Genomic DNA, 27256 nt, shown 5'->3' with positions numbered 1-27256 from the left:
AAAGGCACACAGCCTAGGTTCTATCTGCAGAGAGGCAATACCAGTCCTAGACATATTTCACCTCCTATGCATGCAGGTGACATTTGCAGAGGTTTCCAGTAATAATGCTATAACAAACAACAGTTGGGCTCAGAGGACAGTACTCTACCTGGCCATGCTCTACCTGGAGACCAGTAAAATGCTTGTTTCATGATCTGTTCTGCTTAACATCGATTTGTCAGTGACTCAAGAGTTGTTGCAGCAGACCCTCTCCTCAAGTTCGGGGATGAAACCAAGCTGAGGGGAACAGTCAACATGCCAGAGGGCAGGGATGCCAGCCAGAAAGACCTTGGCATGGTAGATGAACAGGCCAACAGCAACCCAATAAAATTCAACAAGGACAAATGCAAGGTCCTGCACCAGGGAATGAATAATCCACTGCACATTGGAACAGGCAAGGGGCCAACCTGGTTGGAAAACAGCTCTGCTGAAAAGACCTTGTGGGTTATTGGTAGACAGCAAGCTGAACGGGAGCCAGGTCTGTGTCCCAGCAGCAAAGATGACCAACAACCACCCAGGCAATGGAGACAGGAGAGTTAATGAATGCTGAACACCACAGGATAATCAATCACACATAGGTACTGCATCCAGTCTTGGCATGTCCAGTACAAGGCAGACATTGAGAGCCTGGAATGAGTTCAGTGAAGGGCTACCAAGGCAGTTGAGGAATGGAGTACCTCTCCAGAGAGGAGAAGCTGAGGGAAATAGGGTTTTGAGTCCAAGAATAGACAGCTTTGAGCAGAGCATTGCAGCAGCCTGCCCAAGAAGTCCTTGAGAACGTAGAGCCAGGCTCTTCCTAGAGGTGCAGGGTGGGAGGACAAGAGACAAAGGGCTTAGGTAGACATAGCAGACATCCTCACCAGGCATAAGGAAGAGAATTCTAACAGAATAATTATCCTTAGAACTGGTCACATAGAGGTTGTGCAAACTGCATTCCTAGGGGCTTCCAAGACTGGACAAAACCCAAAGCATTGTCATTTGAATTCAATCTAGACCTTGCTTTGAGGAGAAAGTTGGACCATAGACCTCTGGAGGTCTTACAACTTGAATAGTTTTCTGATTCTATGAAAGGACATGTCACAACTCTGGATAAAGATATTGCACCATGATTGAAGGGACTCTCTTTAAGTCAAAATTATAGCTAAGGGGTGCGCTACTTCAGCAACTAAGCCCTTGAACAGTGGTCTTCATGGACATCTTTCTAGAACTGTAAGTAAAAATCAAGATTTGGTGGCTGGTTTCCCAAAAAGTGTTTTGAACCAAGCAAGCTTTGCGTGTCTTTTAAGATTTCCCAAGTTTTTGAGTCACTGTTAGTGACAGGGTAAATAAGCAACCATATTATTCTAGGCTTGTGAGCAACACATTGTTCTAACAGTGCCAAGTAACTCCATGGTGACAATGCCAAAATTCTTGCACACTAACAGCTGGTTTAAGAATTAGAACATTTCTGAGAAGTTAAGGGGGAATCACAGATTGCGTCTTCCTTCATCCTAGATGATCAAAAACTAGCCCTGAAAAGAGATGATCTTTTTTTTTCCTCGTCTCAGACACAGGACAACAGAACAAATTTGGGGGGGGGTGGAATTTGGATCAGTTACACTGATCAAATAGTCACTCTGAATTTCTCCTTATATAATTTTTAAAAACCCTTCACTTAGCTATTTCTCCCACTGAATGTTAGAAAGAAAATAAGATATAAGCCCATAAATGCAGTCTCCAAAGACATAATGCTTCTGTATGTCTTTGTTGGAATGGCCACATTTAACACTTAAAACTTAATGTTTTTCTGTGCTTTGACATTAGAGCACATCACAGCCAAAGCATTTCATACTTCAAACAGAGATCTAGACAGCTCACTGAAGCAAACCTGTTTGACCTAGATGAGAACAGATTAAGTCTCAGGTCCAAGAGGTTTCTTCCCTCCACTTCTTATCCTGCCCCCTCCCTCCACAGCCGGGTAAACCAACAGATCACAACGCAAGTCCCAAAGCAATTGTTATTCTGGCTTGCTTAATAATCTTGCCAAAAAGCAACATCAACTTCAAAAATTGTTCAGTCAGCCTTCCTGCCTCTACAGTGGCTACCTGACCAACCATTCAACATCGCATTTCCTGCAGTATGAGGCCAGAATCTTTCACTTCCTATTCTTTTAGCTTATCTTGGAAGAATAGCACCTTTCATACCCCTGGACTGTGTCCATCAAGCCAGCTTGTACTAGGTGAGTCTTCCAGTTTCTTTGAAACAGTGTACTGGTGTTATGTCTAATTCTTGTGGCTGGAAGACCACCTTTCATAACTTCCAGGTGCTTAGCACACCAGAGACCTGACCTCACCTCCAACTTCTCTATTCCTTAGTTAAGCTACCGCAATACAATTTCCTACAGAAGAAATGTTGTGCCAACTAACACGATGCTACTTTTCTATGCCTACAACTATAATGAAAGCACAGCAAAGCATTTTCAGTGGGGACACCTGGGATATTAACTCTTAAATGGGAGCAGATGTTTATTAAAAGCAGCTGATAGAGATGCTTTTATCAAGATCCTGATTTATTTTTAAAGTAAAAAATGCTGTAGACAAATTCTCAAATTACTTTCCCCTGTTAGATTCTTTCCCCTTGTTTACAACAACTGCAAGAGGATTATTAGCACCACTGTAGGCAACACACTGGTATGAATAAATCATTCCATGTGAGAAATATGCTTCTTGCATGTTTACCCAAAGACCTTCACTCCTACACTCTGTATTTTGAACACCTGCAAAAGGTGTTTATTACCTCACATATACCTGTAAATATCACCTTCTATAATTGAGCCATGCAATTAAAATCCCAACATAAGCCGTATGTTGTCTCAAGCACAAAACTGGGTGGTCTGCCACAGACACGGTCGCTTTCCCATATCAGATTGCCTCACCTGCTGCTAAGCCCAGCTAGATGATAGGAAATACAGGCAGCTCGGGCAAAAAAACCCAAACCAGTTAACACAGAGTGTGGGGACCAGGTCAGACAGCAGAAAGGAAGAATCACTATCCTCTCTTTTCTCTTTGGTGGTACAGGAGCAAAGGCAATCACCCCTCCCCTAGGTATCCAAGACAGGAGGAGACAGTGCTGCCCAGGGGCTCTGCATTGCCCCAGGAGCTGGTCTACCCACTATCCTGTAGTCAGCATCAATATAAGCAGGCAATCAACAGTCAGCCTTTGTTTGATATGCATAATTCTTGATAAATCTCATTATAACAGAATTAACAGTCTATGTGTGCTGGGAATCTCTCTTCAGGAAGTTTTTGACACCATCCCCTGCAACAGGTTCATAAGATAAGTACAGCCAACACAACATCATCAGGTGAGAAGTTAACCTTGTGATCACTGCCAGGTAACAGTCATTGCCAGCCTACTGTCACGCTAACAAGCTGTTTCGTAGCTTACAGGGACACCACATCACATCTAGTGTTACATCAGGTTTGTGTTTATTAAATCTGAAGACAGCACACGGCTGAAATGGAGTGCAAATGTACCAGAGAACAAGATATGAGCTCAAAGTGATCTTAAACTACAGAAACTACTCTGAGGAAGCCCCATGGGACATTCCCGTGTGAGTGACTTAAGAACAATCAGTTGCCTAGAAATAAGAGTCCTGAGAAAAGACTGAAAAACTCTCTCCTCAATCCTCCCCTAAAAATATGAGGTTTTCAAACATGTAAAATACTGCTGCAGAGAAAAGTCTATCAATGTTCAAGCCTCCTGTTGAATAGGACTAGTAGTAACTGGCAAAAACTACAGCTTAGTGCCTAGTGAAGCACACTCACGGAAGAAGAAACAGAAAAATGAAGATCCATACTGGAGATTCCCACACCTAGCAGGCAGGAGCAGATAATTTGTGCATGCTTAGCATTCTGCTAGCATTTTTATAGCTATACATTACTTTTATAGCACTACATTAAGTTAAGATTCTTGGAAGAGGCTTGAGGTGAAAGATCGTATTTCAATACATTTTAAACCCCTTCACTGTTGATTCATCTTTCTAGAATTCTTTTCATGGTAGCTCAGCTCATTCCTGCATCTCGCCTTTACATCTGCTTTATAAGAAAAATCTGCTTTATATGATCCCAATTTATTCTTAATTGCAATGGTTTTGGGGTTTTCTTTTTCTGTCTTAAAGCCCAAAGTTCCCCACCTGTCCTCTTCATATCATCAGTATTCTAGAATCAGCTGCATCATAAGTAGGTACCATTCAGGAAGATTAGTTTTTACACTGCATCTTTAGACTAAAAACAACCAAACATCTAAAAAACAATCTACCCTACACAGCTCAGATATTTTAATCAAAGCAGGAACACAAGCTACTACAGATCCTCAGGACAAAAATATGTGCACTGTAAAGAGGTTTACTCACAACCAGAATCAGCTTCAATTCTTTCTTAAAGAAACTGAAAGTTGTTTTACAAAATACACAGATGGGAGGAAGCTTCTCAAAACTTTCCTTCCTTCACAGAAATCTTGATGCAGAGCCTGCACTCATGTTGCAACTCAGATTCAGAAATACTTTTCCATTACTACTTCTGCTTGGAGAATAATATAAAACATCAGAGGTCTCAGCATAACTGTAAGACTTTGGTTTTCATTTCTATGAAAAAGTGAGAAAAAGCAAACCCTGCTTAGTAACATCTCTTTGCCTTTCAAGGGCTAAATCAGACCTCCCTTCCCACACATTTCTGTCCCCAAAAGCAAACTGCAAGTCTCACAGCAAAGCTAGAAATACACATTCACAATGTGGTGTTTTGTTTTTTTTTTTTTTTGCTTCTCTGCTCACTCACCAGGTTCACACTCCACGGGCTGGGCTTTTGGTCTATCTTTTTGGTTACAAAGTTCATTAACACTGTATCTGCTAATCTGCTCCATACAAACTGATAAGGACTTGAGCCCATGGAAGATAAGTGGGAACTCTTCAACAGCTACCTTCCTGCTGAGCCAGCAAGTGCTGTTTCTGGCACCATCTGTGTCTTGAAAGTCTGTTCTTTAGCACTTTATTCACTAAACATGGAAAAAATATTTGTGAAGTATATCTCTTGAAGCATCTTCTATGCTGAAGCAGCTAGTCTTAATATCCTTTAAAGGAAAGAAAGAACAAGTGTGACATTTCACACAACAGATCCTTCTCAGGAGAACTCTACTTGGGCCTCCGTCATGTTGAATCAGAAACGAAGACTAGATGCTTCAGTTTTAAATCCCAACACCTAGACCTCCTTCTAGAGGACATATTGTTTAATCTTGCAAATACACCTCCAGGGCTGAGTACTCATAAGCTAAGTGAAAGATTACTTGCGGTTACAAATTAGGAGTCAAAACAGAATGTTACTTTCCTGAACCACGGTCTGTAAAAGATCCATTTACTTTTCTGCAGAGACCATAGAGCCAGGGTGCTTGTTGCCAATGAGAAAGATGAGACCAGTACATATGGAGAATGGGAAAAGGTGGTGTGCCACATCCTTCACTTATGATTCTGAGCATCAATCTTGACATTGTATTTGATGAGCAAGGAGAGAGAAAAGGAGGGGAGAAATTATAACTCGCTTCCTATCACTAAAAAAGGTATATTAATTGTTTGAGGGTTTGCTTCACCAAATAAAATCCTTAACAAGTGAAAAAAATTTATTTAAAAATAATATCTGTTCATGCATATGTCCTTCAAATAACTAAATTATTAAGGTAGACTCTGTATGCACTTTATACGCAAGCAGAAAAAAAGGAAGAAGATACTTTCCAGAAGTGATGATGCTTTTATGGAACACGGGCACTGATCCATAGTCCTCAAACCCAGACAGTCCAGTGAGGGAAGGGGGAAAATGCAAATAACCTCCTGGTTGAGTGGAGGACATGATCCTGAATAAGCCCCTACCGGTCCAGATTCCAATTTCAGTCTGAAGCGAGTCCTAAATTTTCCTAGTTCAGACAGAGATGCTGCGTTCCCTCCACACCAGCCTTTCCCAGCTGAGCAAGGAGTACAAACAAGAGAACCTAACCCACAGGTAGAGGCACCTGTAGAACCTTCCCAAAAATCTTCTTGTGAAGTCCAAATTAATTACCAGGGAAGTTCTTTACAAACTTAACCTTGAATGCCTTGGAATACATTAGAATTCTATGATTTTACAGCTGCACTGTAGGAGCTCTTCAGGAGTGGGTTTGTTTCAACTTAGCAGATTACAGCAGGTCATTATCAGCCTTTCTTCTACCACTTAACCCTGAATATGGTCTAAAAGGGTTATCCTACCTTTTTTACTTATACCATGGCAAGTATACAGTGAACTCTTACATTGCTCAGAGGAAATATCTACATGTCCAACTGCAACAAATGGTTGTTATGAGTCAGTATTTTGTTCAGTAACTTAAACCTACACAAAGGAAAAAATAGCTGGAATATTTTTCTCCAAGAAGACATCCAGAAAACTAAATAGCTAATCTGAATTTATGTACTCAGTTTATAGAAACGCTTATTAATAAATGCTTCTTACGCTACAATTATTTACACTCCCTATTTCCTTGTCTTCATGGAATAACTATGGGTCAAGCGTCCTACCTCACACAAGTCTTCAAGACGTCCAGTTTCTTCAGGGGGAAGACAAGGTTTCTAAAGTTCAATGTTTTCTCTCTTCCACACTACTAAAGGCATTAGATTTTACTAAATAGGTGCACACCCCTCTTGGAAAGATAAGGCAACACAGCAGTGAAACATTTACTCCAGCATGTCATGAATCTTAGGAGCCAGCTTCCATCTGCATGGAGAACAAAGCACCTATATTGACCATGGGGCACCTTCCTCAGCTGATCTACCACAAAGCATTCTCAATTCAGATTAAGCTTCAACTCATCCCCTGAACATTTTTCTGGTTTTGAGAACTAGGAGGCAATACTATCTTCAGGGGTGCTCAGGAGTGGGGGCTGCTCCCAAACTCTTAGACTTCACCCTGCAAACCCTTCAGGTACCTTCCTGTGGGACCAGCATCCCTACAGCTCTTCCAGACTTGCATTCTCCAAACTCAGAACACTATGGGCGCCCTCCTTGTTATAAGAGTGTTTTTGGGGTGGGGGGATTTGTTACCAGCCAAGAACCACCTCTTCTCGGTGCACAGAGCCCCTGGCTCTGTCCCAGCCCCCAGGTGAGCCAGGGTGCCACTGTGACACCCACTGGCAACAGCAGCAGCTGCAAAGCACCAAACCAGAGGAACCCCCTGACTGCTAGGGGCACACCTGCAGGCTGCCCATGTAAAACACTTGCTCTCTACAAAGAGCAAAATTAAAACAAGCTCTGTTGAAATAAAAGTCTTAAGAAAATACTTTTGCAAAGAATGACAAAGTCCTAATAATAGTTGTACTAGGAGGAAAAAAAAAAAATCACAAGAATCTTAATCTTTTTTTCCTTTCTTTTCACATCTCTATGCCACTGTAAAAATAAAGGTGTTGCAAGGCACTGTGTTTTGTATTTCAATATTGAACATACATGAGGGGTGACAGACTGAACTAACCTAAACACCCCTTATCAGTAGTGGTTTTGGTTTGGTTTTAAGGATTTCACACCCATTAGCAGTCAGCCTTGATTGAAGCAATTAACAAAGGAGTGATGAGGCAAGAAGATTGGCACAGAGGGACTATAAGAAACAATTTATGTTAAATTGCTCCAGCTGCCATACACACACACACATACCACCCCCTACAAGAGCATTATGCAAGAATATTGCTTCAGTACAAATCCCCCCCACCATGCATCAACTTTTACTCTCCCTACAAAAAAACTCATTGCAAGAAAGACTTGTTTTAAAGAGGAAGCATCCAAAACTTCCTTACAGAATTCTAAGAAAGTTTTTGCAAGGTCTTTTGGCACCAAAAAAAGATACAAAAGCACAAGGCAAGCTTGATCTAAGACAATGCCCTGTTGAACTTAATCATCAGTTGCTGTATTTTGTCATCAGCACTATTTTGAGAGCATACAAAACTTACCTGGTTAATGCAGAAGCAATAGACTATCAGCACTTAGAAAAAAAAAAAACTTTAGGAAGTTTGTCGAAAAACCACAGGGCTGCTTGCCAAGATGTTGTAAGAGAATGCAAAAGTATTGTAGAAATTATTTTGGGGCCTCATCCCTCTAAATTCTGTGGCCAGACAAAGGTTCAGGTCTGTACAAGCAACTTCACGACATACAGGCAAGGCTGAATTGATGTTAGTAAGAAGAATTTTAACTCTTCCTTGGGAACTTAGGAAGACTTTTTTAAAAAGGTGAGGCAGAGGGAACATCTGTCTGACACCAGATGTCACCACAGGAACTGCAGCAACAGAAAAGGAGAGGGAAGTCATTTAAAAAAATCAGGAAGCAGATAGGAAAAAGGGTAGATACCCGTAAACGTGCAAACAGTAATAGGTACGTACATGTAAGGATGGACAAGCAGGCATAAGCACTTTGAGGTACTCTGCTCTTCAGTGCTTACATCTGCGTTTATTTGCATTTCTCTGAATCATATGCCTCTGCTCTGATACTCACTGTTCCTACACAGTACCCTCAGAGGAAGTTTGTGCCAAAAAATAAGGTAATTTGTAAATCCGTCACCCCACCCATTTCTATTCCTACCCTTCCCTAAAGCTTGACAAAAATACAGTTACGAACTTGAAAAGAAGAGTATCAGGTGGATACAGTTCAACTGAGGGAGGTGCAGAGGAAATGCTTATACACACAGTGCACCCCAGAAGGACAGACTGAAGCAATGAGAGTTGGGGCATGCTGCTATCTTACAGAAAACCTGTGGCCGACAGCCTAGATGGGACAGAGCAACGCCTCTGTTTTTTCTTCAAAGCTAGGAAGCAAGCAGGCAGCGCAAACAAAGGAGCTGCAGATAGAAAGTCATATGGAGAAGGCAAACCAAACCTGCTCAGAGGACAACCCTATGGGAGCTTTAATCCTCAAACCCTCCACCCTCCACTATCTCCCTCAGGCAAAAGGATGACTTAGTGCTAGTAAAAAATGAAAACAATGTTTTAAACACATACAAGGCAAGAAACACAGCAAAGAAAATACAGCTCTTCTTACAGTAGCCTGTCTACTGCAAAAATTAGAACACTATTTGTGGAGTGTAAACAATTTGTGGAGTATATGGTATATCGGTGATAACGTAACTGTAATAGCCTGAGCAAACAATCTGCCATAATGCCACCACTACAGAGGAACAAGGGCAGGGGGGAAACAAAAAAAGAAGTATTTGGACTAAGTTTCTGCTTTTGTTAAGGTTTTGGCCAAGTATTTAAATATGAACTTGTAGTAAGCTCACCGAACTCACACGCTAGCAAGGTCCAAAATGAACAAGCTTTCAGTCAAAGAGTGACTGCATCAGGAAGTCAGCATTCACCAAAGAATCCATTTCAACATTTTTTATGGTTAACTCGGAGAGCAGAAATGAAGGCAGTTATCTGAATTGCTTAGAAGGCTCTATTGTTCCCTCTTCCAAAGGATTTTTCCCCAGAACAGAATGGGTGGTGTGTGCAAAGCAAGTGAAAGTTGGGGGAAGGGGAGAAGTCTTGTGAATAAAGAGAGAAACAGAAACATGGTTTTAAGCACAGATACGAGTTTTTAAATAAACTTCCTACCTCCCACTGCAAGTGAGGCGGGATATTTCTGATCTGAAGCTTCCGACTCCTGCAGATAAATTAAAGAAAATAGTTTAAAAAAATAAAAAAACAGAAAGAAAACATTATTGCAAGATAGACTATACATAGCAGTGTCCGCACTTAGCGTCTGTCACACCAAAAGGGGCAAAACCAAGTACACAACTCAAAAAACCCCAACAGATCGCTGTGGGGAAAATGTCAAGTCAAAACCATTTCAAGTCCAAAGAGCTGTTACAGAAATACTCGTTACACATTTGACAGCTGTTAGGTTTCACGAAGTCTCCGCTTTTCTTGAAGATTACTTCTATTTCAGCTTTAAGGCCTTCAGAATCTAGCTCTCTTCTTTATAAATGGGTGTGATAATCCCAAGTATTCATACTGGGCTCCCTTCCACACAACTGAAGAATTTTATTTTATTATTATTTTCAAATTCACCAAGATGCCTCAGGATTCTACATCCCTTCAAGGAAGGGAATGTAAATTTGAATAAATACATTTTCTTTGATATTAAGCTATTCATTAGCCTAACAACAGACTAAATTCTAACATTTACGTGGCTGACATACTCCACCTCTGATCAGGAGGAGGAGGTAAGAATCAGCAAATTCATTGTATTTGCACCCCAAATTTACATCAGTTTTTGCTTATCTAGTGAACAAAACATTCCCTTTGATGTGCTACTGCGAAGTCTGTCAGCGTGCTGGCTGCCTTCACAGCCAAGTCCTTTGTCTCTTCCCTTCCCCCAAAGTGAGAGAACAAATAGATGCCAGAGATGCCACAAAACCCTTGGGATTTGTAAGAATGTGTAGATTAACAGAGTTTCAGCCAGGCTCAGGTAGGGCATGCTGGCTGGGTCTGTCTGGGAACATCTTGGGAAGGGAGAGGGGACAACACAGAATCACTTAACTTAGGTCTCAACCACATTTTGGTTCCAAAGCAGCTAAAATAAGTTCAAACAGGCTGTCTTATTTAGGGTTTTAATTGCTCAATACTGACCTCTCACAGAAAAATAAACCCACATTTTAAGGATTTGTTACAGCAGTATAAAAGTTCACTAAACTTAAACAGGCAGGTAAAATCTTGCAACCAAACAAGTTTGAGATGTTCGTGTCTAGCAATAAAATCAAAAGCTTTCATTTTTCCCCATCAGATCCTTTTAAAACACTCCTTTCCTTAACACCACCACCACCCACCCAAGCCTGTATTGAATGTTGCACATCTTGAAATGCTCTTCTCTTCAGGCTTTGTTCAGGACACCAACAGAGCATATGTTATGGCACAAATCCACCTTGCCCAAGCTTCTCCTCACACGGAGATGTCACCTCCAACACTATGGTGACCATGAGATCAAGTGCTAAGAACAGTATCTCCAGAAAAGATGAACAAGTCTCACTTGTGCAGCATTTCCAGCTGTTTTCACTCCCTCTCAAGCAATTAGAGCCCATTTCAACATCTGATCAAATAAATAGGTGAGGGGGGGCAAAAACTCAAGCTGTGCAGAGCCCTGGCTCAAGCTTTCACTTCCAATAAAGCAAAGAGTTAGGAGCTACTTCAGCGTAATAGGAAGGGAGAAAAATTCCTTGCAATCTCCAAAAGTTTCCTTAAACTAATCTCCACCAGTGATGCTGCTCCAAAACAATTGCCCTAAAGTAGTGATATACTGCTCTGAAAAATCAAAATCTCACACAGCAACCTGAAACTTGAAAGCTGGGTCCTAAAGTGGAACATAAAAGGGGATTTTCATTCAATATTATAAATACTGGGAAATTTTAATGCAGAAAAATCCCAAACCACAAAATTGGCAGCCAATATGCTATTCAATGTGCTTTAAACTGTGTCATGCCATTAGTCTCTCACACTTATACATTCAAATTGGAATTCATGGGTCTCCTAACAAAAGGAGTGCAGCTTGCAGAAGAATCTGAGCATGCAGCAGCCCAGCCAGCACACAGGTCTCAGCCCAGCTTCGCATCAAGTTAAGCAGCAAATGCTCGTGTTAAGCAGTATATAGCCATGGGTGAAAAGGAGGGGAAGTCCCTTCCAGATGCACTTACACAAGTTTCACACACACAATTGCCGTCTCACGTTTCATTTCAGAATGAAAACCTATGTATCCTCTCTTTTACGACCCAAATCACAGAAGACTGACAAAAAACCCACAACTATCTCTACTGTTACACAACAATAAAGGACACAGCGTAAGGTTTGGGGTTTATTTTTTCTTCCCACTGGGCTGCAAGGGACTGAAATGTTTGATGCAATTTAAAAACTATGCCAACTAACATTTGTAGCACAAAAATAACTTCAGTATCCTGAAAGGTAGGAGGAAGAGGAAGGGAGAGGAGCAAGGAACAATCACCACCTTAAAGTGACCGATTCCTCTACCACATTCTTAAAAAGTCAAAGGAAACGGCAAGACAAGCACAAAACAGGTACAGTTCGGCTGTGCCCCTCATTTTATGGCAATAGTGAGACACCTATTGTGCAAAACTGAAAGGTCACTTAAAAGAATACAAGAATAGCCATATGAACCATTTAATTTGAAACTATTTCATCAGTTGTTTGCCTGCACTGCAAGTAATTTCAACTTGTCATCCAATGCACAGGCTTGAACTCTGGTGCTTATTGATGTCCAAGAAAATTAAATTTTTAATTTTTTGCCATTATTGCTATATCACAATTAGCACTAGGAGGAAAAAAATTAAACAACACTTTGCAGGGCCAAGAGGAGAATCACACAGAAGCAGTAATAAAAGATTGTGAGCACCTGTGAGAGTTTGCCATTTCAGTTACTATCAGTTCCTATTAAAAAAAAGAGCTAAACATATTTATTAAAGTTACCTAAAAATTCACAAAGCTGTAACCCCCATCTCCTATACTCTGGCAGCCCCAAGCAGCTCCTCATTGCAGGGCAGCATTAGCGATCCACAATTAACGCTATCGCACTCCATGAACCCACAGAGTATCAGCTCTCAGCTTCCTAAAGAACAATCCCAAACCAAATTGCAAACGTGCAGCAAAGAGTAATGGACAACACTGGGTCTGAATGAGTTTACCAGAGCAGAAACTGCTTCCGTGAGGATGAGTTCCAACTTCAGAAAGCACATTTTTGCACAGGAACAAGCTACTATACAGTAGATGTGGAAGGGGATGAGAAAAATACGGGAGCATCTTCCTGGGAATACTCTTCCATCTCAGATAATGTCAGGTCTTTAAGGGTGTTTTTAATCTTCCTCATAGCCCTGTTTTCTTCAGCAAAGAGGATACGCAAAGCTCCTGTAGCTACTGCATCCCAGGGAGCATAAAACCACAGAGGGTTTTACTTTGCCTTGGAATAATCTTAAGTTTTGTTACTTTATAACTACCTGCAGTCATATCACGTGTGTAAGACAAGAAACAGAGTTCCAAATTCCATGAAGGTATTTTATGACAGTAGTTTCACTTAATACATAGCTCACCTAGTCTTAATAAATCCTTAGTAAAACACAGCCAGCACATCACAACGTGACTTGTAAGCCTTGAGTGTGCACTTTTTCCAGTTTAAGCAGATTTCCTAATTAATTTCTTGCATTCTAAATAGACATTGCAAATAGATGTCAAATGAAAAAAAAGTTGAGCAAATTATGTTTGTGCTGTGTATGAAGGTTTTTGAAAGCGTCCTATAGGGCACAGCACGTGAATAACCTTCCTACTTGTTTCTTCTTTTCAAAGGCACCCAAAACACTTGGTATTGCACAAAGAAAAATGACTTCTCTAGTTTCTCTTTAAGATTAGTCCATAAACAATTATTGGCAAATAATTTCCTTTTCTTAAGAGGAATTGCACATGTTAATTCTTTTCATTTTTTGTGCAGGTAACAGGATTCAATTACTTCAAGCCACTGTCAACGACCATACATCAATTTATTTATTCTGGGGATGTTTGAGACAGAGCCTTGTGTTTGGGGGGCATGAATATCCCTGCCTCACCGAAAACAGGTAAAAGGAAAAGCCATCATTGTGCTCCATCACAAGGAAAGCAGCACATCTGTGCACAGAGACAATGGGCAGATGGACAATTTACTAAAAGCCATCATGGTGTTCTCAGAAGGGGTGATCTCTCATATGTAAATACAGAGAACACATACGCAGGAACACCCTGTGCTCATGTCCCACAAGAACTCTCTTCACTTGTGAAACAGGAAAGGTGGTGGGAAGAGGCAAGAAGAAAAAACACAATTTCTGCATTTTCTTTCTTTTATATATACTCTTTCCTTCTCTTGGCCACCCCTATTTTTCCTTCAACCTATCAAAACCCTCTTGGGTTGAAAATTCTCCATTTTTGCATCCCTACATTAAATAAAATATCACTATATGTTTCCATTCACTAGTACTATCTGACTGCATGCTTTATGTGACAATTAGCAAAGGCAAATCACAAGATCCACACCTCCCCTTAAGTATGAGGATTTTTTTTGAAAAAAAGGAAAACCAGAAAATATGCAATTATAAAACAAGGAACAATAAAACATCATGTTTTTCCTCACAGTTCTGATTTTTTTTTCGTATCTCACGGTGTATCTCATACAGGTGAGAGAAAATTTGACCATTTCAGAGGGGAGTGTACACGCAAACTTCAAAGCATTTTCACACTCTCCTCACACTCACAATTTTACCAAGCCCTTTTCACCACCCTTCCTCCCCCTAGAGACCTGCTGCCTCCTGCTCCCATCTCCCGTTTCTCAGTTATAAGGTCATAGAATCATAGAATAACCAGGTTGGAAGAGACCCCCAGGATCATCAAGTCCAACCATTCCTATCAAACACTAAACCATGTCCCTCAGCGCCTCGTCCACCCGTGCCTTAAACCCCTCCAGGGAAGGTGACTCAACCCCCTCCCTGGGCAGCCTCTGCCAGGGATCAATGACCCTTTCTGCAAAGAACTTTTTTCCTAATGTCCAGCCTAAACCTCCCCTGGCAGAGCTTGAGGCCATTCCCTCTCGTGCTGTCCCCTGTCACTTGGGAGAAGAGCCCAGCTCCCTCCTCTCCACAACCTCCTTTCAGGTAGTTGTAGAGAGCAATGAGGTCTCCCCTCAGCCTCCTCTTCTCCAGGCTAAACACCCCCAGCTCTCTCAGCTGCTCCTCATAAGGCCTGTTCTCCAGCCCCCTCACCAGCTTTGTTGCTCTTCTCTGGACTCTCTCCAGAGCCTCAACATCCTTCTTGTGGGGAGGGGCCCAGAACTGAACACAGGATTCGAGGAGCGGTCTCACCAGTGCTGAGTACAGAGGGAGAATAACCTCCCTGGACCTGCTGGCCACGCCGTTTCTGATCCAAGCCAAGATGCCATTGGCCTTCTTGGCCACCTGGGCACACTGCTGGCTCATGTTCAGTTGCTGTCAACCAACACCCCCAGGTCCCTCTCCTCCAGGCAGCTTTCTAGACAGACTTCTCCTAGTCTGGAGCTGCACAGGGTTGTTGTGCCCCAAGTGCAGGACCCGGCATTTGGCCTTGTTAAACCTCATGCCATTGGACTCAGCCCAGCGGTCCAGCCTGTTCAGATCCCTTTGCAGAGCCTCCCTACCCTCCAGCAGGTCAACACTTCCACCCAGCTTAGTGTTGTCCACTTAGGTCAAGTAACACTTTATTTCAGCAGCCATATGAACTACACACAACACTGATGTCTTAAGCCCACAAAGCAAGCCTACTCATTTTAAAGAACAGTCAACAGAAAGAAAAAAAAAAAAAAAAAAAGGAGTTAAACATCTTTGAAAGGAGATCAAGTGAACATCAACAATGCTAGTCAGTTCAATTGTTTGAACTCAATACCTATGGATAGAAAGCAAATGATCTACCTCTTCCACTCTCAGGAAAGTGCAAAGAGCAAACATTTCTTCATTTCACCTGTTCTAGGCAGGCACTGTTGCACGGATTACCTGAAAAGTTTTGGAACCTCACACTAACAGCACAGATGCAGCGTATGCCAGTGCCCATCAGCACCGAGCACCATTACTCGCCAGTGCTGCCTTCGAGTTTGTGGTCCCCCAGCTCTGGCAGCTTCACATGATGCCCCTGAAAACTCAGACTCACTCACTGAAACAACCGTTTTTCTCCTCGCGCTCCAAAGAGCAGCACAAAGACCATTTCTCAAGCTTGCTTCACAGACAACACAATAACAGTCAAGTGGTGAAAAAATATTAAAGAAAGACTCACAACAAAAGTACCTCCGAGGGGTGTAGGTAATGCCTTAGAGTAAGAAATAACTTCAGTATAAAAAATTCTGACATGAACAACCATAGAAACAAAGTTACTGACTCCTACGGCCAAATGGAAAACCGCTGAATACATCAACTGAATTTATGGGGTAACAAGAGGTGTCTTATTGTTTACTCTGCAGCTAGCAAAATAAAAACAGGCAAAGAAAACCCAAAACAAAAAGCTACCCCCACCCACAGAGTTTGTTAGTTTCTCCCCCTCAGGTTGCTTCAAGTAGCTGATGCTTGATCACAGCAGAGTGAATCAGTGTTTTTAATGCTATTCTAGTAGGGGGGAGAAAAAAAAACAAGCAGGTTTTTGTGACAACAGGAAAAATCCTTAGTAAGGTCTCAATTCACATTAGTGTGGTTGGGGGGGAAAGCAGAAGTAGCTTTTTTAGTTACACTGTGAAGGAGGGGTGGGGGTTGAGGCACATGGTTTAGTATTTGATAGGAATGGTTGGACTCGATGATCCGATGGGTCTTTTCCAACCTGGTGATTCTATGATTCTCCTTATCTTTTTCTTCATAACACAGGTAGGTAATAATGCAGATTAAGCCACTGCAGTAGTACACCCCGTCAGAGGTGCTGCTGTCTCTGCCTGCCTCCTGGCTTCACACAAACTCCATGGGTTTTAACAATCTTTCCAGTCTTTTGAAGTTGTTTTGATTCCTGCAAGCCCCTAACAACTAGTAGTAAACCCATCCTTAGAACACTTATTGAATGTGGATTCTAAGCCATCTTTTTCATATATATAAAATCATATCTACATACACACACAGTTCTATATCTCAACCTATTTATTCCTAACAAGTAGTTCTGATAAATACAAAAGCAAGGAGTCACTCTCCCTGCCTAAAAAGAAGGCATACTGCATTTCTGTTAAAAACCCACTCAGATTCCTTAAAGTGACAAACAGACATTTTAACATCACGTGTATCCAAAGATAGTTAATTTCTGGTGTATTCTAGTGTAATTTCAAGGCACAGTGATGACAAAGTTACTGTATTTTATGAAATCTAGCCACTAGCTTGTAAACCAGAAAGTTCACCTCGATGTCTTACCTGCAGAAGAAAGGAATGAGAATGGTTTCAAATATTGACTTTAAATCATATCACCCCTTTTTATTTTTCACATACTGATCTGGACAGCAGGATACTTGAAGAGAACATGTTATTGCTCCGATTTCAAACCTAATTCAGCAACTCACACAGATAAAGTTTGGATAAGCCACAGGCAAATTGCAGCAATACTTCTTTATGTTGCCTCATTGTTTAATCCTAGACCTAGATCTAAAAGCATTCTGTGCTAACACTCAGAATAAGGATTTCCCATAAAATTTAGACAAATTTTTTTCCTCAAAGCTCACGCAAGAGGTAACAGCAACGGCAGGCTCCTAACCACACTTCTCCCCTTTCATGTCGCTAATACAACCTACCAAAGTAGATGCTTCAGAGGTGTATTATTTCAGCATTTAAGATGAAAATCTGGCTCTTGGATTACCTCACAGATCCATCTGTGCTGACGATCAGATTCCCTACCTGCAAAACATCAGATTTGCTTACTACTTTCCACCAAGACAAACGATCAGATCCATGGGGCCAGTGCACCGCGCAGCTTCATTCTATAAAGCCACCAGCCCAACAACTGGGCACGGCGCTGTGCTCTCTTATTGCAGCATAAACTCAAACACTCCAAAAGAAACTGGATATTTGTGGGCAGGATGCAATAGCTCAAGAAGAACAACCAGAAGATTTATATTGGCACATCCAAGCTACATCGTACAAAACAGGTAAATCGACCAACGTAAGCCTGACTGTAGTTCTTAGGTTTATGCAGATTAGCCAGGCAGTAGGATTTCACGTACTACCTACCATTTGCTTCAGGATTTCAGTTCAACAGTTCTTCACATTACGAATTAGACTAAAAGCTTATATTCATTATTTGTAAATTCCCATGAGTGGGACAGGCATTTTTCAAAGAAAAATGTCACTACCATATTAATGCTGGATTTCTCATTTCTTTTTAAGAAACACCCTTTCGATTTCCAGGTGTCGTCAATGAGAGAAGGTTAAGATTTTTTTTTTTTTAATTAAAGAATTAAACACAGCTTTAAATTTAACTGCAAGTTCCAGTATTCATTATGAAAATGGGCTATCATCTACCATTGTGGCTTCTGACATTTGAGGGCTTTTCTTTCCAGTCCATCCCTGAGTCCTTTGGAGAAACTAAAAGGGGTTTTCTTGTCTGGCTTTTTTTTCCCCCCCTCCTGTTTGTTGGGGGTAGGCAGTGTTAGCTTTTCTCTGGGTAGTTTTTTTGGGTGTGTGTTTTTTTTAAAGCCACAGTTTCTCTTTCCCTCCTCCTTAGAGCAGGGGTCTGTATTCCTCAAATAATTGTACTACTGAGCTGATTTTGTTGACAAAATATTTTAGAGCTATGGTCACTTGCCATTTATTCTCCTACCCCACCACTAACTTGCAATTAATTGGGATGTGGATAACAGTAAAAACACTCAGGAGGTATATGAAGGACTGAAAATAACTTCTTTTAATGCAGAAGTGCTTCTAACCATGAAAAAAAAAAAAAAATCATCTATTTAAATTCCTAACTGGTATGAACTAGTAATCCCCTAATGACAGGACACAAGGCTTGCCTTTTTTCTTTCCCCTCCCACCCTCCCTTTCCTTCAGCCACCAAAATAGCTGAAGGCTTCTTGCTTCCCTCAGTTGAAGCAGGCAATATTTCCATCACAGACTAACTGTGAAGTTTTACATCATCTGGAAGAAGCACCTCTAGACCGAAACTTGCATATGATGTCCCTGCGATATGTGGCCAAGTTAGGGGATGAGGAGACAGGGGTAGGAAAAGGACTGGGTTTGTGTCTTTCCCTCCACCATCACTTACTCTAGAGAAGTTTATGCGTCAGTTAGAAGCCCAATGGAAACGTGTGACATAGATATCATGTACAATGTAAAAGTTTTGACAACTTTTTTTGTACAGGAGGTATGGCACCAGATTACACCTTGTCCTAACAACAGCTCTGTGATTCAGCCTTTTCAGATTGAAATATCTAAATTAAATTAGCGGTGTTCATAGATAAATCCAGTAGCCACCATGCTGCCGAGACCAGCTTGGTCAACCACAATCCAGTATTTGCAGAGAACGACGGAAACGCTTTCCACGTTCCTTACACCAAAGCTATAGATGGGGAACCTAACCCATTTCAGTTTCTTTCAGGTCAAGCTCAAGTGAAACCAAAGTTTTTCATACTCAGTTTAAGTTCACTGCGTGTTCCACAATAACTGGTCAAATTCAGTTCTGGCTTAGGGGATGGAGGAGAAGCAAAATAAAGCTTAAAGTGAAACAGCAAGAGCGCCCTTACCTAAACACAGAGCACAGTTGCAAGACCTTTGCTACACAGGCTCAGAGACCATTTTTTTGCTACTTTTTTTACTATTAAGTATCCGATTTATAGCACAGTACTTCAGAGCTTAAACTGAGAGAGGTGTTGGGGTAGTTCAGGGACCCGTCCCAGCACACATCCCTCTGCTCCCCGGCTCAAAGAAAAGCCTGCCTGCTGCCTCTCAGGCTGCTCTGCAAAAAAATGATACAAATTAACGTGCAATTCCTAAAAGTTCTTAGTAAATGAAGATTCCTATGGGGTCTGGGAAATGGAAACACACTGAAACAAGTGATGCTGCAGAAAGCGCGCTGAATTTCAGAAAGGTTACATGCTGTAACTACAACAAATGAAAAAAAACTTGCTTAGTCTGTTTTAAGTATATATGTAAACTTCAGCTAACACACAGGCTCGCTAGCATTTTCAAGTCTCTTCTGTAATATAAAAGAACATCAACAAGGGCAAACTACTTAATTTAGGCAACTGTCTATATAACATCTAAAAGTATGATTAAAGTCCTAGTGCTAAAAGAAAAATAAAAATAAACTAAAAGCAGAGTTAACAAGAGCACAGAGTAAATAAACACTTTCAAATGTACTGCCACAAGTTTCAGGCTCTTTCCAGTATCTCAAGCCACTCTTAAAGAATGCAGCGCATGTGTGTGGGTACATGCACATGTCCATGGCTTGTACTCCGCAACCATTCTGGCTGAAACTTTCTTTTTTAGTTTTTTTTTCCATAAATATGCACATTGCTCAACTTTGCAAGAGGGCAGCTTTATATCACCATAACTGAGCATTTAAGAGAGATACTATGCTCATCATCTGACATCCCAGCAAAGCCGAAAAGAGAACAGCAGTTTGCTTGCTCACATGGCTAAGGGGGAGTTAAATAAATAAATAAGAATCTATTTCCTCATTACTGCTTTCCACCCTTCAATCTCAAGGCATAACAAGAAAAGCTTAAAAAGCCCTAGCAAGACAGATAGCTCCTTTTAAATCTTCCAAACCACACTAACAGGAATAGATTAAGTAGAATTAATACTTCACCAGTTTAATAATAGAAAAAATGTCAAATTTACCATATACTTCCTATTATTTTTGTTTACTATAAATTCTTGCATCTCAAAGGATTCAGCACAAAAAAAAACTTTATTCACACAAGAGAAGTTTAAAAGGACAGAATCCCTTAAAAGTTAAACTGATACATATAATAAGTACAACAATACACAAAATGCCAATTCTCACTTTGATGCTCTAAAAATTATTTCACTAATTGAATACCGACAAGAAATGCCACTCAAGTGCTGGCCCTTACTAATGGCAGTTTCACATATCCTTAAACTGATTAAGTAACCTAAAGCAGATGAGATATAACACCTCTACCTGAGGAGTGCTGGAACACGTGGGGGTTGTGCTATCAGTGCAAAGTGTTTTTCTTTCCTTTCTCTTAACCTGTCAAAACCCCAAAAGTCATAGAAGTGACCACTCTGCTGTTTGGTTTTGTCATTTTTATGCTGAACGTCACCAGATGCAGAATTTTTAAAAAGCACCATTGCTTTTTTTTTTTTTTAACACCTAAATTACTTGCAAAGGGAAACAAATTAGGTAGGATTGTGATTTTCAGACATTGTTATATCTTGTAAGTAATTTTCTCTGAAGATTTCTCCCTCAGAAATGAAATTTGATTCAATTACACAAAAATTGTGTAGACAGAAAAGCACCAAGTAAAGTTTTTATAGCTGTACTTAGGGAAAAAATTTACTTGTCATTTAGAATAACTCTGTACCCACCCCTCAAAAAAATGTTATACCCTCAAAATGTGGAGATTCAATTGGTACGTAGAGCTAAACAGACACGGTTTGTGCACATACACAGTATTTCCTACATTAATTTTTTATCTAAAAATAGGTTACTGGAAAAAAGCACAATCTTGCTTAATATGTTTTAAGAAGTTAGAGCTGTAAAGTAACAACAACTATGCAAAGTTTTTCAACATCAACAAAGCTTATTTTCTCCTTTTTTTAAGAGGGCAATAATTTTGGTCAGGGCAAGTACACCTACAGTAGTAAATCTACATTCACAGTAAATATTTTGTAAGGGCATAGTTAAAGCATCACAGCTTGTGTGTAAAGAGTATCTCACAATTTTTTCTTTTTACTTAATAGAAATACGGTTAATTATATCTTTTATTAAACTTCAGTTTTAAGAATTACCAAAACAAGCTTCTGTGACTGCCATAGCAGCTTTGATCAGCAAACACAGGTTTACGTATTGTACTATGTGAAAGCAGTTCCTGAGCTTTCGTACCAGGCCTTGATGAAAGCCTTAGAATATAATTTTGTTCTGTTCAACTGGAAAAGTCAAAAACTAAAATTCAATTGTTCACAAATTTTAAATTCTGCAACATTTCAGCAAACGGTTCTTTCAAAGGCATGTCAAAAAAAATCACTTGTATATTGGAAGTGTAAGTGTAATTTCTCTAGCAACCTTTACAGTTAATATTTAATAGTTTCCCTCTGCTTTCATAATACTATAAAAAAACTGGCATGACTTTAAGTGGCATATAAAGCAATTATAGCACAGCCACCATCACCTTTTAAATAATGCCATTATTTTTCATTTCCTTTCTCACAGAAAACAGAATATAGTGCATTTTTTGAGAATGAAGGTCACAGTGAACACCAACTATTCCACTGTCACTGTAGATTTTAAATACACTGTTACGATCAGAGAACAAAAAAAATGAAGTTTACAATTCTGCACTGAAAATCGCACTCATGAGATAGGGTAACATACTGTTTTGATTCACTTTGTATTAGACTGAGCAAAATTGTAAATTTGTATCGGTTTGTTTCAAAGCAGAGAAAAAGCGTATCTAGTGCTGCAGCTAACTAGCTAATCCATAAGAATAATTTACAAGTTAATCATCATTAACATCAAGATTATTTTCATTTAGTAACTTGTAGTTTTCTAACGCATAGCATTTCGCTAGATATTTAAATTAAGATTAGGAACAAAGTTCATATGAATGATGATGATAATTTTGACCAAATTTAATAAATTATTTAGCAGTTAATTACTTCTAATTTAGTTTGTATATAGACGTGCAAACTTATTATCACACCAAGACAGTAATTACAATCATCTTTTTTACAATCATACTGTACTCATTCATTACCAGAGATACCTAAATTAGGTGGTACCTGCCCCCACTATGAGGTCAAGTTGCTTTTCTCCAGAGTATAGCTTAGCAAGGTTTAAATACCCCTTTTAAAGTTTTGAAAGCTCTGAAATTCAACTGTTCCATCTGCCTATAGATACGCCCAACAACTGAGGACTTAAGAACATTTTAAAGAAACAGAGCAGGGGAAACTTAAAAATATTGAATTACCACCACCATCACTCCCCTGCTCTCCCCCCACAAAAACAAAAAAAAACAGGAAAACTATGATGTTATAAGGTAACTATTCAACCACAGAAAGAAATCATCCTTCTTCGGGAGTTACTGATAATTTTCTGCTAAGAATACTATCTTCCTTTATCTCCCCCACCATCAACCCCCCAAATTCAGCTCATTTCAACCTGTGCTGGTGCCAGCTTTGTGCCTAGTACTGGGCTGCACAATAAGAGACAACTACCAGTAACAACCAGAACTGGAGCTACCAACAGCCTCAAAACAAAGCAAGCGCTCCCTCCTCCCTCTCCTCCCCCAAACCTCAAAGACATGCTTTAATAATTTGTAACCACATGCACGTTATCCACAGAGTGCAAGGAAAGTTCATAGAGCTGAATGTTAGAGGGGAAAAGAAGCAGTTAGGACACCTGCTCAGCCCCCCTGAGCCAGGCTGAGTCCTCCTCACGGCCCAGGTCTCGTAGGGTAAGACACACACCACAACCACCTCCTGGAATCCATCACTGGTAAAACACCCTTTCTTCCTTGGGATCTCGCAGGGCTCCATGGTGGTGAAAAATAACTAAGTTCTAGAGAGACTTTTCCATGCCTTGCCTTTTTTTCCCCTCCTCTTATTTTTTTTAAGGGTACCACCCAAAATTATACACCAGTCAGAGCTACATCAAAATGCGGCTTTCTGAAATACAGCACCACACGTGATCTCCACCAACACTCCCTGGCTCAAAAGTTGAGATAGCGTGAACTTTCATTTGAAAAGCCATTTTGAAGAGCTGCAGCACAAAACACAGCCCTGCTATAGAACAGGAGACTGACGTAACCACACGTGCAGCGCTGGGGCTGTGCTGCTGTTTATGCATTCAGAAGGAGCATTTTCACGTGAAGATGCTGAACTTAATCCAACGTATGCAAAGTCAGTAACAGTCGTAGTAAGTGAACTGTGGGGACCAGGTGATGTGTGCAAAAGGGCCAGAAATAAATGTAAAATAATACATGAGCTTATTTGCCATAGCGGCAGGCAAAAGCCAACCACAGCAAGCAAACACAAAGGTAAAGCAATCTTTAACTCAATCTAAAATCTTGAAGGGCTCAACAAATTGTAATAATAAACCTTCCAAATCTTTTCCCAAGATTACTTTCAAGGAGTTACGGGTAGCTTCAGCTTTGTAGATTAAGCATGTGCTACATACCTCAGAAGATAATTTCGCTCATTATTTGAGTTTAATTGAACAATTGTCATCAAGCCCAGTTGAACAAAGGGTGTGTATTCCACAACTCTTACCTGAAGTAAAAGAAGTTCACAGTTCTATATTTAAAATGCAGAACTTGGGGTATATTTACATGTAAAAAGTCGCTTGTTTAAGAGAGCAGCCAGGACAGATGGGGCTGAAATTACTTGTAGAAATTCCCTATCAATTGCATAACAAAAAATGAAAACTTCTGAATAGAGGTGTACAGCTCACTCTAAAAGTAAACACACTGTTAACGCAAACAAAATAAGCAACAACTCAAAAAAATTATTTGATAGAACAAGACCTCATCATTTAGTTTAGGACTCAGACCATCACTATGAAACAAATCTCGTATTTCATAAATTGATGAAAGACCACCTACTTTCGGACTACCATAACTTAACACAGGGTGTTTGGGTGCTGAATGCTTTTTTTTTTGGAGGGTGTCGATGTTTAAGAAAAATATTAATAGGTATTCTGGTGCATCTTTGAATGAACTGGTATTAGGGTTATAAGAACAATTTTATACCGCTGCTACTGAGCACCAGCATTAAATACTGAGAAGAAATTTAATGATGAGTACATAGTATTTTAAAAAACTATCTGCTCTGACTTTAAGAGGTGTCCATTTCTCGTGTATTTTTTTACAGATCATCAGAACCCACATAAATACCTGTACTCTAACCTAGGATCCTCCAGTTCCTCCACTAAATGTTACTAAATCTACAGACCATGTGTTAAACTGCATGCTTATCGTCTCTTAGTATGTACTTGGAAGAGAATCAGAATCTGTAGTTTTGAATGTACATTTCTTAAAAGTATCCTACACTAAAAATTTCTGTGCAGGTTCAAGATTCACATAATTGGGTAACAAACAAATACTGAAATATTCAGCGTCTCCGTTAGGGTCAAAAGGAGCATCTTGCAATTAGCAGTGGCAGGTTTTAGCTCTGTCACCAAGTCCCTACTGCCCTCCACCAGCTATTATCGTGCCTAAGCAACCAAACTTCTATTAAGGCAAAGCTCACTATATAAGAACTCGTGCTGTGGATCAGCACCAGCACCCGCTGCGATCAATACCCCTAAAAGACACTTAGCATTGAATCCCTCTCACTTGGCCCTGACGAATAGCTCCCTCTGCGCACCAGAGTGCTGGTTTTCCACAAAGAAAGATGTGTTTCATTCAGGGATCCAGTTCCCTTGGTAAGAAAATCCCATGTGCTCTTTATAGCAGAGCAGAGCACATCTGTAACAGGCCAGCACCACGATGGCGAGAAGCTGTGCAAGCTGGTAACTTATCTCAAATATTACTTCAAAATTAGTAGCAATATTCCAATATACACACAAATAAACAAATTTTTTTATTTACTTTTTTATAATCGGGTTGCTGCAAAACTTTAATTGGAAAACCATGTAAATCACGTAAAGTGCAGTTATCAGAACTTTAATTCACATCAGGAAAAGACAAGACATGGTTTACATTATAAGTGTGGTCTATTGCCTTAGATTAAACTACTACTTAAATTCCTCAAACATCCTACAGATTATGTTTTTCAAGTACTGTCCTAAAGAGATATTGTTTCGAGAGTTTTACTGTAGATGTAGGAGGAAAAATCGAACCATTCTTCCACTACAGCCAGGAAGCCTCCATCAAGCTGAGAATCTCCCCTGCATGTATAAACCAAATAATCCACTCTGTCACTGAAAATAAATCTCTGGATGGTCCATTCTGAAACTGGCTGAAAACTACAGGGTTTTTTAAAAATTAAAAGCAACCACCTTGTATCTTTTGCCTTTTTCAGATGGCACGTGTGAGCCTTCCCCCAGCACACCAGGGGCTTTCTCCAGGGACAGGGAAGAAGGGGCAGAGGGCATGCAGGATCAGGCCCCAGGATGAAAACTCTGTGAGGCAACCACATGGTACAACTCACTCGAGGTTTTGGGTTGGTTTTTTCCCCCCACCTTCTCGTAGCTAACCCCGTTGCCCTGCTTATTCTTAGAAAATTAGGGACTTGCCTTGATCCACACATGCTAGATATTTAACAGATAATACCAAATCCAAATGCTGCTTCATCCCTTACCACTATTAACATGAAGTTTCCATAAAAAGTAACTGTGAACCCAAGTAAGAAGATAACTTTTTCCCCTAGAAAAGAAAATTTTTGTTCACATAGCGTTCCAAATTTTGATTTCTACACAACAATATTTAAGGCCCCGTTAAGGTGAAGTAAGTTCCATTTTTGAGGAAAAACCTACAAGTCCTGTACATTCAACATTTAAAAATAAAATCAATTTACCAAACTAATAAAGCACTGGTATTTTCACAAAGAGGAAAAATGTATTAGACACATGGTGTAGACTACTTATTTTAAAATAGCGTTCCTAAAGTTCAGCTGAGCATGAAAGTTAATCTTTCAAAAGTGAGCATTCAGCTCCAGTTGTGTTCAAGTGTACTGGTACTAGCAAAAAAAAAAAAATCCAACTTACTATTTTTATCAGTTTTCCAGATATTTTTAGCTGGCCTCTTCTTAAACTGCAAATTATTCTATGGTAATATAATCTTTCAAAATGCATGTGTGTATATATACACGCACACAGACACATACACACATGCTCTTCAAAATACTTCTCTGCATTATTATTACAGTCAGAAAATGGCCAAGGTATCAAAAAAAATTAATATTAAGGCCCTTCCCAGCTGAAGGCCTTTCATTTCAAGACAGTTTCATTTCCATACCTAGTCCCATAGGCAAGAAGGGTCAGATCCCTCTTTGATTCATTGTTACCTGTGCTCTTAGCCAAATTTTAACTGAATTACTAATACAGAATGGCTCATTTTACCCATTAGAGGCAGTTTTCCATCCAGATTTGCAAAAGGGAAGTTTCAGTTGATTCTACTGCACCATGAAGAGGCAAGGCAATAGGGGAGGCTCGTTGCTGCTGAAGTTACATTGCACAGGGGGCAACTTTTACACTACAGGTTTCTCTCATGCCAGCTGCCGTGATAATTCAGCAAAAGTAACAACTAATACTATAACTTAACATCACCTTCCATTTCATAATCTCAGTGCACTTGCAAAAAAATAATTGAAACCACCACTTTTTTTGGCCCTTCTTTTATTGCCCTTACACATAGAGTTTTATATTTACCCTTAAACTGACCCTAGAAATATACTTTATTTGCTAAGTATCCAACTAGAAACATCAAGATTTTCTCCTTGGTTAAATGGACTCATCTTTCAACACATGTACCCAAACCAGTATTGCAGATCTGGAAAGAAGCAAAACCAGGAGA

The 27256-nt window shown here is 40.1% G+C and overlaps 1 protein-coding gene across 1 annotated transcript in view; it reads right to left on the bottom strand.

The window, feature by feature from the left end:
• Positions 1 to 27256, bottom strand: part of IGF2BP3 (insulin like growth factor 2 mRNA binding protein 3) — a 112821-nt gene that overhangs the window by 78485 nt on the left and 7080 nt on the right. The window contains exon 3 of the mRNA XM_069860295.1: positions 9667 to 9715. Coding sequence (XP_069716396.1) covers positions 9667 to 9715 — 49 coding nt within the window. The remainder of the gene's footprint in view (positions 1 to 9666; positions 9716 to 27256) is intronic.

Source organism: Phaenicophaeus curvirostris, chromosome 6, assembly GCF_032191515.1.
Source record: "Phaenicophaeus curvirostris isolate KB17595 chromosome 6, BPBGC_Pcur_1.0, whole genome shotgun sequence".
Classification (NCBI taxonomy): Eukaryota; Metazoa; Chordata; class Aves; order Cuculiformes; family Cuculidae; genus Phaenicophaeus; species Phaenicophaeus curvirostris.
This window is presented reverse-complemented; position numbering and strand designations above follow the sequence as displayed.